Genomic DNA, 18659 nt, shown 5'->3' on the forward strand with positions numbered 1-18659 from the left:
ATAAGCTTCGGGGTATTTTTAATGGAAAAAATTGAGTTTAGGATCTACATTGGTGGAAGGTTATTCAATAACAAGATTCTTTTTTTTTTGTGTAACAACATGTATATCTCGCGTTCTCTCAACTTTGTCCCATCGCAGGAGACTGCGCTGAATTACCGGCACGCAAAATTTACGATTATAAAACGATGTTCCTGGAAAACTCCATGCGCAACGGTATACTTAATGTATCATAAATTCAATCGCGCGCGCGTGAAAGTCGTTGCAGACATTGTTGTAAAGTTCTAAGTAAAATGAAACTATAAAATACGCATCATTTGGAAAGAGGAATTCCAAGAGACAGGATGCGATAATGTTTCTTGCATACTAATTAGGAATTCGCGGAAGATTATAATGAACGAGAAGATACATTGTTCTACTATTTTGATACGGCGCTGGTTATTCTCATAAAACCGAATTAAAATTTCAGAACAAATTTCTGTAAGTTGCCAAGATTATTAAAATACATCGAACAAAATGAATGTTAGATTATTTTAAAAAGGTAGAGAACCTTGTTATACGTGTACTTGTTAAACTTCGATAATAGAATGAAAATTATGATGTCAATTGTTCCAAAAAATTATGTTATTTGATTTGTCCAAAGAGATATGTATTAACAACGGTTATGAATCCATACAAAAATGAAATATCAACTATGACGGAAACATCAGCATAGGGGGTAAAGTTGTCCTTGGAATAGCATGTCCGACGTAGATGAGTATAAATGGAAAATTACGATCGCCCGATTTTTCTTCGTAAACACAACAAGAGGAATTTGGTACAAGAGGAAAATGTCTCAAAAAGACGGATATTTTCTGCTACTGGCGCGCTGATGCACTCGAAATATTGCAAATGAATGGTCGAAACATTCGAACGGAGTTAAAGATAAATGGAGAGCATAGAAATATGGCTCTTCTCTCCGTTGTAAACAAGGACGTAGATCTTAATTGTTACGTATGTAACATAGAATGACATTCGATAAATGATTCCCAAGCGGAAGATACTATACATGTACAATTATATATATTCAGTCGTTGCATTAAAGAATTATTGTTACACCGTATGAAGAGAATAACAATGAGATACGGCTACATTTTAAGAGAAAATTTTAATGAATATCACGCTCCACTATCGGATTTTATCCGAAGTAACTCGATACGAATAAAAACAATGTATGACTACTAACCATATTTAATGTCAAATAATTCTAGCACGTATATATAATATCAAATAATTAAATTCGAATTTAATACGTAACGAGTAATTTAAAACAAAGGACAGATAGCTTCGTGCGTGTATAATTTACCATTTGAAAAATATGACGCCTGAGGTTTATCTTGAAAAATTATTTTTTTCCTTCTCCCTAATTCTATTTATGAACTTCTTCTAATTATTTAAGGGATAGGAATACCTTCAGTTACAATTTTATGCGATTTAATTTGGATCTCTAGGAAGGATAAGATAAAAATAAATAAATCTTCTTTCTCTTTCTTTTTCTTTCTTTTTTTACATCTTTATGCACATGCAATTTCCTTATTGTTTCTGTTCCACTGGAAACAGCTTCTTATCGATGTTGTATTAAATATATATGTATATATATATATACATATATACATATTATTTTCTCTCAAACAATCTTCCCTGATTTTTTGGTCAATTATCAATCCTGAATTAGGTCAATAGCTTATACACGATTGTCTACAAAACGATACATTTTGTATGAATACATATACGAAAAACTTAAGGTATCGGAGTTCTGTCGCCAGTGTCATCCTTCACGAGAAACGACCAAAAAGAAAGAAAGATGCATGCAATTATAGTTCTCTAATACACACTAATCTATCGTTAAAGCTAGGGCTAAATTAGAATACTGACAAGTTTTATACGTAATTGCTATACCTTCTGTGCCCACATTTCGCATACACGATGTACACGATTTATCAAGGTTCATTAAAAATATAATTGACATTCGATGTCGTTGACATCGAGATAATTCTTATTACCTTGATACATGATATCCTTAGATTATGCCGAAAAATAATTTTCGCAAATTTTATGTGAATATTTGGTTGATATAAATTTAGTAAACTCTAATATTCCTTATGAACAACATTTTTAAATTATTCTATTCGATCATTAACAATTATTTAAACTCTATAACACACTCTGGATGGACGAAATTTCAACGATTAAAGATATTAAACAATAAATATAATATTTAACTAGTGTCGGTTAAGTTTTCTTTCGTTACACGTATAATAATATTATATCTCAGCTAGTATTGTACAAACGTTTCATGTAAAATCCTCTTCTGTGGGTTTGGTCTAAGGTAAAACTGTCGTTATTGCAACTATCGTTAACATTAACGAAAATGATAGTTGAAAAAGAAACGATCCGTGAACGGCGAAGATAAATTTTCTTAAAAAAATATACACGTTGATTCACATGGAACAAACGGTGGGTTTTTATAAAACGCGCTGCCCTGTTTTTCCGTGTAGACTAGATTCGTTGGAAAATACGCGTTGCACCATCACCAATGAAACCTGGAACAAAATTTAACAACGCTCTATGTTCTTACGGGATATTGAAAGGTGCAAAAATGCACAGAATTTTATATTTAAAAGGTATCTCCTTAGAAATATAAAATGTCAAAACTACGGTACTCGTTATTACACAATATTTAACGGAGAAAACAAATTCCGCTTAAGTTCTGCGTCTTCAATCGTATGAATATTGATATTAATAAGTGGCACGTTATTCGTAAAAGAATGAATTTGCATAAACATCCACATACTAATTGCAAATAATGTTACTTATATAACTGATATTTATTATAATATTAATATTTACTTCTGACAATAAATTTACCAGCTTGTCGTACTCACCTGCTATTGTCTGATCTCTGTGTTTATGTCGTTGATGTAGCTAATCTCCTTCACCTTGATGTTCGGGAAGGTATTAAGGAATTCCAAGACCACGCCGTTAGTCCATCCAAAGCCAGACTGCACATCGTACTCCCCTCCGCCGCCACTTTTCCCCGGCGTGAGCGAGTCGTACTGCAATTAAGACGCTAATTACACCTAGTAATCACACGTTCTCGTTTCTCAAAGCGACCAGCCCTCGGTCGGGTAATTAAGTCACCGATTGATCGACAGAGATCTTCCTTGTTAACTTGCGCCGGACCTACTTGCTGTCTTAGACTCTTAGTCAATTTTACAGGAACGTCGAGTTTCGAACATGCCTTACCACGAGTTTATCACAGCATTCTAATCGTCGACGATATTAATCAATGTTTCGTGGAGAGGATCACGAATAACAGCTAAGCAAAGTTAACAAACTTCACAGTTCGGCAGACTCGATCTTCGCCTTTAATGAAATTCTAGATAATTAGAGGAGACAGAAACTACCCTTCGATTTGTGGATGGTATTTATACTGGTTGCTGAGTAACTGTTTGATAAATTTGAAACCAGAGATCGGGATTAAATTGATATTAATCATTTGAGCGTGGGATGAGTCACGTTTCAAATTTAAATGCGAGGAGGAAAGAGAATTTTAAAAGAATTCTTTCGAGTTTCTAATGAACAGATAGATTGGGAATTACCACAAACTAGGCGAATATTGAATGAATTAAAGAATGATACAAATTAAATAAATTAGCAGCGGTTAATATTAGAATAAGGTATTTAAACGAATATAAATATTTAAATTTTTGCGACACTGCGAAGTATTACAAAACGTGCGAATGTTTTAGTCCTTCGGATGTCATTTGCATTTCTTCGCGCCAAGTTGTTATAGCTTAAAAGTAAATAAATGCGTTTAATTCACGAAAGAGCTGTTCTAGAAAAGGCAGAGTCGGATTAAGATGCAAATCTAATTCTTAAGAATGTACTGGAAGTTTTACGAGAAAGGGAAGATGAATATTCTAAGACCGTGTTAATTACATACTTCTTCTTCTTCTTTTTCGTCTTCTAGATAAAACTTCAAACGCATATTAAACATCCTTAGCAAGTAGCATAAATTAACTGATTTTAATTTCGATTTTCATATTTTACTGATTATCGGAAAAATATAAGCTTCTGTCGAAGAAAATCGATCTTAGATAGTGACTCGTGTAATTTTCGGTAAAAATACCCAATTATTTCTCGACAGATTTTCTCTAAAGTTAATAGTTTTATTTCGTTCAATTAGATTAATGTTCATGATCATTCGTGATATTTCTTAAATGTAATTCAGAATTATTGTCGATCGTGGCACGTTGCAATTATGATATGGCCTCTTAAATCTTTTTTCGCGATTCGATATAGCTTCGGCAAAGACCACACGAACGTCACTTCGACTCAACGGAAAGCTTTTCAATTTAAAGATGATACTCATAACACTATATGCTCGTTACATATCATCATGCCGTTCGTATAATTCTCAGCAATTAGAAAATCTTTCATTTTCAATCGGATGAAATTTCCAAGCTATTGTGTTTTCTAAAGACTTCAAAATCATTAGATTTCAATAAGAAAAAGACCTTTCTCTCAGTATGCATATATAACTCTACTTTCATACGACTCTTTCTTCTTTATTTCTATTCCTTTCTGCCAGCTACAATAAGGAATAGCCCGAGGCGCACTCGATCTTTCCAACGAATGTTTAAAATTATCGTTGATTTTCCGTCCTTGACACGTTCGAAAATGCGACTCTTTTACGTGTATCTCAATTTTTCTCCTTCACTCGTTATTTCCTTTTGTCCCCACGGTTCGACAATGTCGTTGAACTACTTCACACGGAGAAATCAATATGCGTTCACAGAATTGAATATAGAAAGAGTTCCTCCGTTCTGCTCCATAATAAGTAACGATCTTGGTCGTTAACTGCGATTCAATTTCGGGTTTCTACTTATCAGTGTTAACTGCCTATAGTTAGCGGTAATGTATGTCAGTTAATTACTTCGGAATTTCCTATTGAGAAGTTTGATTCGGAGATGTATAGAGAAATATATTCTACTTTGAAAACTTTACGCGTAAAGTGGGAAATTGTGGAATAGCGAAATAAACCGAAAGAATCTCAACTGACGTAGACGAAAAGTTTGCGAAATTCCGCGCATTTCAGTCTCCAAAGAAAACAGTCGATTATTCCGAAAAAGACTAGCCATTCTTTTTTCTCAAATGTGACTGTTTGAATTTTTTGTTTGACCAGTTTGTTTTTTCGTTTCCCTTTCCTAAAGCTTAGAAAAATGAAAATTTTACGAAGTTTGAGTGTTCCTATATTTTTTTCAAAAGCGATTTATGTTCGGGAAAAATATATATGAAAAATTTTTATCGGTTTGCAAATACACTTTACCTTTTTCGCTAGGCGAGAGTAACAATTCGCAATTTTTTCGAACGTACAATGTTCGAATCAATAAACCGGTTAACCGTTGAAAGAAAACTTTTAAAACACAACCGCTTAAGCTTGACACTGTCTTGCCCGACGTGAAAAAAAGAAATGCGTGGCAAAAAACGTATCGATATTTTTCATCGGTAAGCTGCTCGTTGCGAACAAGCTCCATAAATTTCCCTCTGCGTCACGGTATCATGGCCGAAATGAGGTATGGGACGTTCCATGGTTCCCTAGTCTATGATGTTTCCTGCGGTCGGTTCCAGTATCTTTTTCGCGATCATGTGATATAAAAATGGATGGTAAAAAGAGGGAAGGAGCGAAACGTATAGGGGAGAAAAAACGGACAGAAAGAGACGAGGCTTGAATGGTTCTGACTACGTGAAAATTCATAGCCACGGGTGAAAAATGATGGACAGTGATTCATTCCGTTTTCGAACGTATACGAGTATCCAGTGTGTTTTCTTTCACAGAAGAGGGGTAGAGGGGAGGGAGAATACTTGAACGTGAATTTATGCATCTATCTTGCGGATCTGATAGTCCCTTTTCTGGAGCCAGACATACGTATGTCAGTCAACAAAACGACGTGAAGCTTCGTTTATGGAAACGAAATTGAACAGCATGTGTCTATTTGTATTTGGTTGGGACAAATGAAACGTTGTACCTCCGAAGTTTGAATATGGCATGTTAATATCATTCACTGTTTCACCGTCAATTATTAATCAAAATAAATTCAGAATCAAAACAAGACGTAAAATTCAATTGGAAAGGTTGAATATGTTCTCTATTCTAATCTATTATTTTAAAGCGAACCGCGAACGAAGAGATTGTAGCAGATTCATGCCAAGAATTATTGAAATTAATTTTAGGTTCTATATCATTATGACAGTAATGAAAACTTTGGTGATATTCAACGTGTGAGAATCCTCCTTATGTGCTTTACGGGACAACATTTTTATGCTCAAGTAGAAAAGATTGGACTGGCTTATTTTATGCTTTCGTGTTTTATCGCAGATATTGTGAAAAAGTGCTTTGATTAAATCACTCTTAGCGAGGGCTCTTTCAATATTCTGAGTCATGGTTTGATGTGTATTACTTTTCTTTTCCTCCTGATTTTAGTTGGAACTAGGATTAACAATTAAGATTTAAAATTCCGACAGGAAGCCGAGGAAACAACAATTCTTTCGAAAATTTACAGAGTTCTTACCTAGATAAATGAACGTGGCGCTAATACAAGAGAACAGACAATATTGTAACAACTTTTTACTTTTTTTCAAGAAGTGTACCCATTTCCTTCTGAAGTTTAGAAACTTAAAATATTGTCTATTCAGTTTTGTTTAGGAATTATGGAGTTACTTGTTTCTACGTTGAGCTCCTATATTTTTCCGTCATTTTTCAAGAAAATCGTCTATCGATATGTATATTTATCTTACCTTCTCAAACATTTCCTTATATTCTACATAGCCAGCGTAATTAGAGCCAAGCCATCTAAATGCCAATTCGTGGGCGAAGTTCACCGCTTCCTCAACCCCTGTCCAGTAGAGACCCATTACAATAAATGATTGTAACGGTGGCCACGCGTTCGGAAAATCCCATTGTTCTCCTGTGTAATTTAATGATGTGGGTGTACCTCCTGTAGGGGAAGAAATGAAAACAAGTTTAATCAACACAGTCTTATTAACCTTATTTGCCTTTATACTTAAATGAACGTAATAATTTCAATTTAATAGAGCTTCTCTAACTCTATGACAATAACTCGCAGAAGCTATTGTTTACCTTCAGCCACTAAATAATTTGCTACATCTATATATGAAGGAACAAAATGTCTTGTACCTTTTTACCATTAACGAAGTTATATTAAAATCTTTATAGCGCGATACACGTAACTAAAACTGTAACCAGAAATACATGTTTCATCTAATATAACTATACTAGTAAATAAAAAGGATAACTAGTAAATTAAATAGAATTCAAAACATCGAAAACATCCAGCGAATCTTCAATATTGAAGCTATTAAAGTTACTGGAACTTTAACCACTCGCTGTTTCCAAAGTACTTACACGACTCTGATAAAACTTCTTCGCAAGAAAACGCAAACCTTTCACTTTAGAATCGTTTCTGTTTCATGTCGATATGACTCTTCGTTCCCAAGATATCGTCGTTAAAGCGAGCAAATATTTTGTGCATTTCTCTTTTTGTATCTGTCGCGCACCATGTACGGATCTCTCGTTTTCACACGCATCACTGACCTACCTCACATGTGTTACCTGTAGGGTGGTCAGTGACAGACGTCATGCAAGCATCTTTTTACTACCACCGCTAACCGACGTACGTACGCTCCAAGCAAGAAAATGTAGATTACACTTCTGCGAATTAGGCTATGATTAGGCATCCAATCCATTCAGCATCCCTCGTGGCTAAGTGCAAACGCTTTAAACTTATCTATCTTGGTATTGAAATATCGATGTGAAACAAAAAGCAATATCAAAGGCATGCTTTTTATTATTTTGCCGAATGGTTTTTGCTAAAAATTTTTGTACGTGTTTCCACTGGAAATTGGACTGGTCCACTGGGGAACTTTCAAACTTAAAGCCGAAGCTGTTAAACTGGATAATGGAAGGTGTGTCGGGATGAATGTGATGTGTAACTAACCAGAAATCGCGGGTTGAATTGTTAATTGTGATAATTTGCAGAGCTTAGAGCGACGTGCATTTCGTGCAGCGAATAATTCATTATGATCGTAATAGAGCAGGTAGAAATGAAATATTCTCGTTTCGAACGAAATCGCAGAAATTAAATTTACACAGTAAATAAGAGAAAGAATTTAGGGAACTATATTCGATGCATAGCATGCAGTGTGCGGCTGACTAAACTGACGTTCAACAATACTGTTCGCGCATTCTACGAATGATAAACGTTTTCCTTTTTGTGTAACCAAAGACGCAAAAGCATGCAACATTTATCTCTTATCGCAATTCCATTCGATTTCATTCGTATAGGAAATAACCTTTAACCACGGAATCCTCGAAAAGCATCCTTTGTATTTTCCTTTTCATCGCATCCCTTTTAAACTTTTAAACCTTTAACCGTGAAATCCTTCAAAAGCATCCTTCGTATTTTTCTCTTCGCCGTTTTCCCCTTACTTCCGCTTTTAAGCGGAAGACACCAGAAGATGCGTGCCATTATTCATCGAAAGGGTTGAAACACGAATGAAACTCATTAAATTTCTTTCCACTTTGAAGTACCGAACGTTTATAAAAGCCTATGCGACTGACTTCGACTTTTTAATTGCGAAAACTTACCCAAGAAAGTGTCGATATTCTGTGTCTTGAGATATTTCACAATGGATAACGCGTAGCGCTCGCGTTGTAAGCGATTGTAACTTCGAGTGTAGAGTGGTGCAAGATTCGATGGATAAAACGCGTGCCTAGGTTTCTCGTTCTTCATGTCGTAGTCCAGCCATGTTCCTTCTTCTTCGTTCCATAGAACATTGTCGATAGCCATTTGGAGTTGCGACGCTACTTTATGATAATATTGGGATTTCTAGAAAATTACAAGTTATATATTAATATAAATCTAATACAAAATTTATATAAATATTTATTGACTTCCACGTTATATATTATTTTCGTCTTTTTGTATCGTGTGTATCATAAAAGAAGCGGATTTAAAAAATACCATACTACATGTACATCGCATTGCACATTTTATATCTATAAAAAAATGTATGTACATGGAGGAAAGATTGGATAATGTACAAAGAAGGTATGTGAAATGGATTCTAGGCTTAGACATAACAACCCCAAACTACATTCTGACAGAAGAATTAACTAAAAAGAGCAGCAAGATACAAAGAGAAAGCCCTAGAATCAAAGAAGGAATTAGTAAAGGAATGTATAAAGGAAAGAGAGAGAAACAGAGGAAATGGCCAGGAAGGGAAAAGAGCAAGAAAGAGAAGGAAGGGACTAGAAGAGGTGAGAACGAGAGGGACGCAGACAACAAGAGAAGGAAGGATGACAACAGACCAGATCATAGAGGAAAGAAGAAAGAGGGAAGCAGAAGAGAGGAGGAAAAGGATAAGAGAGTCCAATTAGAACAAACACTACGGAAAGATAGCAGAAGAAAAACTTCCTAGGTACCTAGAAGGGAGGATGAAGTGGAAAGACAGGAGAATATTGGCAAGATTCAGATGTGGAAACGAGACCAAAGCAAGGGAATACTGGAGGGAAGAGGGAGAAAAAAGATGCAGACTATGCAAAAGGAATGAGGAAGACCTGAAGCACGTATTAGAAGAGTGCGAGATAACGGGGGGACCAAAGAGTTTAGGCATAGTGTTAAGTGAAACGGGAGAAGGGCTGGCAGAACTAAAAGTGGTAATGGAGAAGAGGAAGGCAAGAGACAAGACGGACATACAGCAAGGAGACCAAAGAACAAAGTTGCAAGAGCTTTAGCCACCAGTAGTGAAGTGGCAGTTTCTAGTGGTAGTTTTAAGAAATATGTAATATAGAAATATGTAAGCTAGAATTAGGATGTAAAGCTGGAAGTTCGTCCAAAACCGAAAGGCACGGACTAGAAAAAATAAAAAATAAATAAAAATAAAAAAATGTATGTACAATTGTGTGTTGAACAAGACCTACGATGACTGAAACCTTTAGAAAGCTTATTTTTTCTTATTTCGGTCAGTTCCCATAAATCCAATTATTTCGAGAAATTGGATACAGTTTGTACAAGAAAGATTGGTTGCAATCAGAAAAAGAGTACGAAGCAAAAGAAGATTAAATTTACTTAACCGAGTGCGAACACATTCCCCTTCAATTAGTTTCAGATAATGATTTTATAATATTATGTTAATTATATCGACCAATCTCAACCACGAGAAATTTAATATTACATAAGCTTGCATAGAAATCAGCCTTATCTAACGTTTTCCATTAACATTTTTGTCCACGTTCCTTTCACATATTATTCTTAATTAGCATACCAATTTCATTCTTCATTTTACTCACGGGTTTATCGAGGTGTGATATACTAGACATGCTGGCGTTAGAATTTTTAATTACATATTTCAAGAATAAACTACGTTAGTTTGTAACGAAATCTCCTCCATGTATGTGTATTGTATATAATCCTATTTTATTGGATAATTATGATAATTTCACTCCAGCAAGTAGAACATTTCTAGAGCTAATTTTTGTAGGTATTTCAACTTCTTTAGGTTCTTTAAATGTATTTTTAGATTTGTCTTTAGATTATCACATCTCTAACGATGGTAATTTTTCTAGATTCTTTACATTGGGATAAAATTTCTAAATAATCAGATTATGACAGGTGGCTTATCCACTTGTCAAGTAAGTTTCTCTGGATTAGGCTTCTCTGGAGCCCTTCGAACTCTACCAATATATTAGAACTACATCGTGCAGGCGAGTTTATGGAGAGAATTTGAACAAAGCTCGGTTTCCCAATGAATGCTCCACGGCTTACCGCATTGTTTCCAAGCAGACTGTGAAATTCGCCGAGGAGCCGAGCGTTTTGTTGCAGAATCGCATTAAGGTCGACAGGTATAATGTGCTGAGTAGAGATATTCAGTAAACTGAGCGTTCTGTTATTGTTGTCCGCTATACACCACCTGTTGGAGAAGTCCCAGCCACTTTCGGCGCCTGCTTTTATATTGTTGTAGAAGAAATCCCGAGACTTTTCGGGCAGTAGTTGCGCTTGCTCATAGTCTTCCCTGATATCAAAAAAAGAAGACAAGTACACGCATGTATAAGTAAAAATAGACAAATAGAAGAATCGAAGGCTCGAAGGATCAAGAGGTTAAAGAACGAGGAATCAAAGGATTCCCAGATGGACAGATCGAAAAATCAAAAACTTCCAATGCCGACAACACGAAGAATCGAGAGATACCGAGATGGGAGGATTAGCGGATTCACGAATTTCCTTGAACTGATAAATAATCGCTAATAATTCTTTACTGAGAAAACAAAACCATCTTTTGAGCGATCGATCAAAATTTGAGATGCTAGTCCTCGATTTCCATCAAACATTTTTTCACTGTAAACACAGCTACGCGTCGCGTATCATAATCATTCGTGATATATCGTGACAACATAAACCAAACATCAATGTTAATCAGGCTAAAGGTATAGTAGTTTCAAAGTATTCTCTCTCTAATGCTAAGTTGTATAAGATCGCCGTTTCTACGTGAGCAAAATACAAACACAAATTTGGCAAACTTTGAACGCAACTGGATTCGAAATGCATTTATGAGCAGCATGAATATGGCCATAACTCGTGAATCCGTTATTTGCATTTGATTATGCCGCATCATATTAACAGTTCTAAGGAGCTGAAACATTTGAATAATTTCCATTGTAGTTTCAGGGTGTGCATTTGTCGTAACAAATTCGAAGCTTATATACCGGTGTACGTGCTTTGAATGTAATTTTGTTTATCACTATGCAAATCCATTTCGAAAGTTAATTCATTTCTATACATTGACATCGAAACAATAAAATTGACGTGTAGGATGTTATTCCATATTGATCACTCCATTCTAAGTCATGTCGTTATCTTTGGAAGAAAGTAGATCGCACTTAAGATGACATACATTTTAAAAAAACACGTCGGTTTATCGAATTAAATACTTCGTTAATGGAAAGGTTTACATTCGAGATCTTATGGAAGATAAACTGTATTTTTATCTACGGCAACGTCATGGTTTTCGTTATCTAAGATTAGGAATTATGCATGCTTATATACGAAATGTAAATATCCAAAAGATCTCAAACGAAATTAAAAATTAACCTGTAACTTTCCGGTCGAGGTCTCGTGCTGTTGACGGCATAGTGTCCCATTTTGTACGTTCTCCCATTTTTTTTTACGTCGATCATCCTTTTCTGTTGCCAGAAGGCAAACTCACTTTCTAAAGTCGGTATAACTTTGCGCAGATAATCGTAGTCCCCAGTAAAGTCCAAGTATTTTGATACCTATCAGTCAAAATCAAACATTATTATATGTACAATTTTTTTTTACAGAACGCAATTGTAGTGTAGAATTCATTTGTAGAACCTACTATGCAATAACAAAATTGGCACTTGCAGATGTCAATCTTTATAAGGTTATTCAATTATTTCGAAAGTTTTTTAAATATATATATATACATATATATATACATATATATATACATATATATATATATGTAACTAAATATGTAATAAATTAATATATATTTTAGAGTTATTTACAATTTTTTGACTTCGAATTACGAATGATCAAAGTATTCGAACTGGTTACTATAGTAATGCGCTACTTGGGCGCCTCCAGTACAAATCGAGCAAAATCGTAATTTATAAACGTTGGTATATGTCCATGTCCAACAAACTTCCGCGATATTTCCGATCGTTGTTCAGAACTTCGATATCTTCGCAATAAACAGGCGTAGCTGCAATCAGACTATTCTTACCGAAAACACATTGGAGGGGCAGGCATTCGGAAGTAGAAATTCTGCCGTATCGAACTTTTCGAGTTACGAAACAAAGTTTCAAAACGCGCGTCATAGAGTACAATAGTCTTGGTTAGCGGATTTATTTCACTAAACATTTCTTCCCGCCATAATAGCATTGTTACCTGAACTTTATTAATTTGATATATTAACTCGTCAACTATCTTATCTTTGGATTTTCCGTTTTCGAATTTTACAAAGAATCATTAACATTTAAAATTATAAAAATTAAAATTTATCAAATTTATCTCACTTGATTAGCGATTTCTGGTAAAACGACTTGTTATTTTTAATTGAAACATTCAACAGAGATACGAATCGCGTTACGAAATTTCAGACCAACCTCTTTATCTCGATCGAGTTTAAAAGATTCAGAAAATAAAGAAAAGAAAGAAAAAATGAAATAACCGAAGTACAATTCCAAGAGGAACGCCCTTCGTCTTGTCAAAGAGTTAGTTGGAAGAACCGTATACATTCTAGAAATCTTTTTACCAGATTCTGAAATCTTCATACGCTGAGGAAAATAATTTTCTCCGCGTGAACTAAAAGAGTTTGCACAAGCATGATTTTCGCGGTTCTCGTGGGTTTTCTGGATTTATTCAAACGAGTGCACCGAGAGTGACTCTAAATTTCACGAGTTAGACTCTTCGCCACGAACCATATTTCTTTTCCTCTTTTTCTCATTTTTATAAAAGGCCGCGTTTATTTCCTAGAAATGCAAAGATCTGTTCAAGTTATTCGGTTCACGTGCTTCTGCGCAAACAACTTCTACTTCTCTGTTTTTGGTAATATCAAATTTATTTGTCAGGGTAAGCGGTAAAAAATATGTTTCACCATTTTTATATAATTAAATTGAATTTCAAATTAAAAAATCCTTTGTTCGACTAAGATTACTCGACTCCAAGTTCGCTTATTGAATCCCCTATAACAGAAGTCTGACAAACTTAATTTCTCTTTCATTTCAATCCTTGCAACGTTATACCTACAACAAAACCGATAATAATAGCAGCGAGCCGACATTCGTCAACCGCGAGATATTAATATCTTTTTCACGGTACTCCATTGCACCAAGGAGAGAAAGAAACAGGAAAATTCAACAATTTCACTATGAAAGGACCACTACGATTATATCGATCTCGGTCTTAAATTACAGACATTTTCCGACTATTGAGTTTCCCCAACTCAATTGTGTGGAAATCTTCCAGTGTTAGTCTCGCCACACCACAGGAAAGGAAATACGAAAACTTTTAGTCGATGTTGCCTCGAGGAAGTCGAGTTTCAGGCAACTTTAAAATTCTTGTTCCCGCGAAGTCTCTGCGACAAACCGAGTGCAGGATTCGACGACTACAATCCTCGGGTGCTGTATCATTCGCGTCTCTCGTAGAAATTTCAAAGGACAAGCTATTATCTGCCGCGGTCAAATGACCTTCAAATTCGATGGAATATGTCTCGATGAGATAAAGAACCGACGCTAATTGACATTCCAAACAACGTTATCGTTTAGTGGCGTCCACTTGATCTGGCGGTCGAGCAGATTTATTTTTCGTGAAAAAAATAATTCCTTTCGTCGATTCGTAGTTGTAGCGAATTTTCGAGAGGAAAACAAATCTTCGAGAAGAACGAGGGGACTGCTACCTATTGCGTAATTTTACAGAAGTTCCGAAATACAAAAAGCACAAATTGCTACAATTAATCATAAAAATTAAGCGAACTACGTGTATTGCATTGTTCGTTTATTCGTACATCTCATTTTGCACGATTTTTTCTCTTAAATTATTATGGGAAATATTCGTTATTGTTAAAACGATGGCTAACGGACCAAAACAAAAAAAAAAAAAAAAGGAAAGAAAAGAACGAATCTGTTTGCGGTTTGGTAGATCCTACATATTTGGGACGTTATGTACATATGTACACGGTTGAGAGAGGAAAACGAGTTTAAAGTCAATATGAGAAGGTATGACGTACCATGAGATGTATTAGGGGTGGTTGGCTCCTCATGAGGTAATAAATTCTACCACCGTTGGGTATGAACCCATATTTCTGCACCATGTATAAGAAATTGTCTATCATTCCCCTGGCAGTTTGATACATGTCGGATAACAGTAGCCCTTCAATCACCCAGTAACTGTCCCAATAGTAAAACTCTGTCGGGATAAAAGAACATTGTCAAAGTATATTTTAGTATTTCTGGCATTTTTACAGATTCGCGTTTAAAATCTTACGATTTATAGGGGTTACATCAAGTATATTTTTGCATCGGGGAAAATTTTTGGTAATTTGTTTCAAAACTGACCACTTCGGAATACCATATTTTGTACCGCTACTTAATTTGCATACCGTTCGTGGTTTATTATTAATATATTCGCTAGCGGTTGTATATCAGCTGATCGTTCGGATTATATGATCAGTCAATCGGATTATATGTTAAACATGAAATACAATAGAGTGGAACATATAACTGAAACTATGGTATCGAGTTGCACAAAGTACAATGGACGACAAGTTCTATCTTCATTACAATTACAAAATAGGCATAGTTAAAAACTAAAATTCAAACATTTGTTGCAAATGTAATATTTTACAAGCAAATAAAAAGAGATGATCGGTTAATTACTAAACGAAGTAACTTTTTGACAAATAAATAATTTAATGTTTAACAGGTCTTTAGCGGTAAAAGTTACTGGAATCTGTATGATGTATTGGAAATAGGAAAATTTATTTTACCTTTGAAACGACCACCAGGAATTATTAAACCATTGGGCACATAAATCAGACTATGTCTATCCGGCTGCCTGGCAACTTCAGGATTCACCTTCCTCGCCAATTTCTTCCAAATTTCGTTCAGATCTTTCGCCCACTCGTAGTACTTGGGTTCTTGGATGCGTTGCAAGATCGATGGATTATTCGTCCAGTCTGACAGTGTCCAGTTTACTAGCTCGCTCGACGAGATGAAATTTTCATTAACATACTGAATCAGCTGGCTTTTAGTCGGTTTGTTGTTCGTTTCTTTCATCAACTCGTAGAAGCTGTAGGGAGTGAAAAGAAACACGATCGTCTAGTTAGGCAATCATAATAATGACATGTAAAGAAAATCTATCAGAAAGATCCACTAGTATAATGCTGATGACAAATATTCTTTTTTATTAGAAGATCGCTTCAAGAGAAAATAGCATTTCTTAACTCCAGAATTATTAGTCGCCAACACGACGTGGAAAATTACACAGAATACACATAGTATGGAAAAATATAAAAAACATTCAAAGTATAGTGGTTTCCATAATATTTAGTAGGTAAACCAGTTTTCTATCAAAGTTCTATCTTTTAACTGAGTTTCTCAAAAGCATGAATTCGCATAAAAATCCGTAGTCTAATAATTACTGACCTGCAATGAATGAGATTGTAATTGAAGTGCCATGCTGGTGTTATAAATTTCCATTTTACATATTTCTGTTCGCAGAAACGCATAAGACATAAAATAAAACTTTTATCTACATCTACTATATTCATAATTTAGCCTTGCCCCTGGTACAGAAATGATCAGTTCCATTGATCGTTAACACTAACCTTAAGATAAGCTTTACGTTCTTCCCGAATTCGCTTTACAATGCTCATAAAACGAGAGAGAATTTCGCGTTCCGTTCGAGCCAGCGAAAATTGCCAGCCGTATCTCTCGAACGAGACATTCGCCCAAAACGATGTTCGCTTTATGCCGGTGGGTTGATCACGGAAAACGAATTGATCACCGAGAAAATTGAGAAAAGGTGCAAACGTTCTATAGTTCTCGATACGTTCTTCCACATTCTACAAGTAGCGAATTGTAAGAATTTTACGCATTTCCAACATTTTTTCTCGTGGCAACGCAATGCCGTGAGAACGTTTCATCGTTGAATGGAGAAGAAAGATTGATTGATCGTGCATTCATTGCCGCAGCAACCTTTGTGTCGTTTTCAACCGAATTGTATTCTTCCATTGTTGAGAAATCTTTCAACTTGAGAAAGATTTGAAAGAATCATTGATACGTGTGATTACTTGTTTCCATCGTATGTGAATAATTTTCTTAAAATGTTAAAAATGCTTTCCTTGGTTCGAATTAAAACAGAGATATTGAAATATCAAAGATTTCAGAATCGCAGCAGAGTTAAGAAAGGGAAAATTGTTAAAGAGGACAATATTTAGAAAACTGGGGACTGCTGATGGATTCATCGAGACAATTAATTTTAACAAACTTAAAAATTTCACATTCAGCTATCTCATAATTGCAGGAATTTGTGGTTTCCCCAAGTACTTGTTATTTTATCGGGTAAAACTTTTATTTGCTTGCAGTAGCGGTTATTTAATAGATATGATTATCGCAAGATCGAATTGGGCTGCATTCGACGATAGGATAAGTTCACGATGGAAGTGGACGAAAGCGAACGTAGCCGAGTATCGTAAACTGGATACTATAAAAGTCCCAGTAAACGGAGTGATTTAACGTAGGAACAATTTAAAAACGCGTCTGGTCACCGTGATTTCGTTTTCGGAGCGATCGTAAATTGCAGACGGTTTTATGCCGCTTATTCATGTTACGCGGAAGGAAAGAAGGAACATTGGAATTTTACCTTAAATGAAATGAAGCTCACTCTACTATTTAAGATCACAAAATATCAAGCAATTATCTCGTTTGTGTGTATTCTTTTATTCAGAAAAATGAAATATTATTACTCATTTATGCTAAGTTAATAATAATTGTACGACACACTCGATGAAACGTTTACGATATTGAATGAAATTCTGCTCGATAGCAACAAGTTTTAATTGCGTTAAAAAAATCGCTGGTTGAACTTACTTGGCGAGAGTTATTTCAGGGTCATTTATCTGTTGAAGATCGACGAACGTCTTGCTGTCGCTGTAGATATTGGATAGCTGCACAGTTTTCAGTAGTTCTCCGGTACAATAGATCTCGCTGGAAAATAAAAATAAATAAATGACAAATCTATCGATCTGGAATCACCGTAATGTATTTGTCTTGTGTACTATTTTTATATGATTTCTTAGATAGCAATGTTATCAAACGTAATATCAGAATTATAAACGTAATTATAATGAGTTATCGCCGTAGCCGTAGACAATAGTATGAATCGATAATCTGATTATGTTGTTCAACTGTTGGCTAAACCGATTAACTCGCGATCCGATTTTAATCGTATTGAAAGATCATACGGCAAGGGATAAACACAAAGTCTATTAGAAAATCCTAATCAAATTCCATTTTATTAAAACCGTATACACGGTACATTAAACCGATGACATTTATATAGCTGTTACCGATGAACACTTGCAAGTATATACGCGTAAAGGCTAGCGAAACACATACGCATATATAAAACATAAATCAATTTGTGTATCGTGACTCTGATTCTGACGTTATTTGATAGTTAAAAGGCAATAATTTAACATTTTAATGGCATATAATTGACGCCCTATGAGAAATAATTGCGCTATAAACACAAAATGTAAGTATTTCGTGTTACGACGTACGTTTTCGTGTTACGACGCGATCAATTCAATCTCAGCAGAAAACTATTGTTTCTACTTCCAACTAATATGCTTGTTTTATCTATCGATCTGCGGTCTTATCTCAGCTTTATCACACGACGTTTAAAGAGCGAAACCTCGAGAATCGTGTTTATGGAATACATCGCCGTTAGAAACAACTTTTATCTGCTTCCATCGATTCACACGAGACCATCCAACCGGAGATTCGTTGAATT

General features: G+C 35.2%; 1 protein-coding gene across 1 annotated transcript in view; it reads right to left on the reverse strand.

Annotated features, from left to right (window-relative positions):
* Positions 1 to 2232: 2232 nt before the first annotated feature.
* LOC126923069 (trehalase-like) overlaps positions 2233 to 18659 on the reverse strand; it is a 32030-nt gene continuing 15603 nt past the window's right edge. The window contains exons 2-10 of the mRNA XM_050736094.1: positions 17735 to 17851; positions 15631 to 15932; positions 14872 to 15050; positions 12210 to 12391; positions 10887 to 11133; positions 8708 to 8948; positions 6838 to 7037; positions 2922 to 3092; positions 2233 to 2579 (exon numbers count right to left, since the gene is read on the reverse strand). Of these exons, the coding sequence (XP_050592051.1) occupies positions 2925 to 3092; positions 6838 to 7037; positions 8708 to 8948; positions 10887 to 11133; positions 12210 to 12391; positions 14872 to 15050; positions 15631 to 15932; positions 17735 to 17851 (1636 nt within the window). The 3' untranslated portion in view covers positions 2233 to 2579; positions 2922 to 2924. The remainder of the gene's footprint in view (positions 2580 to 2921; positions 3093 to 6837; positions 7038 to 8707; positions 8949 to 10886; positions 11134 to 12209; positions 12392 to 14871; positions 15051 to 15630; positions 15933 to 17734; positions 17852 to 18659) is intronic.

The sequence above is a fragment of the Bombus affinis genome, chromosome 13, assembly GCF_024516045.1.
Source record: "Bombus affinis isolate iyBomAffi1 chromosome 13, iyBomAffi1.2, whole genome shotgun sequence".
In the NCBI taxonomy this organism is placed as follows: Eukaryota; Metazoa; Arthropoda; class Insecta; order Hymenoptera; family Apidae; genus Bombus; species Bombus affinis.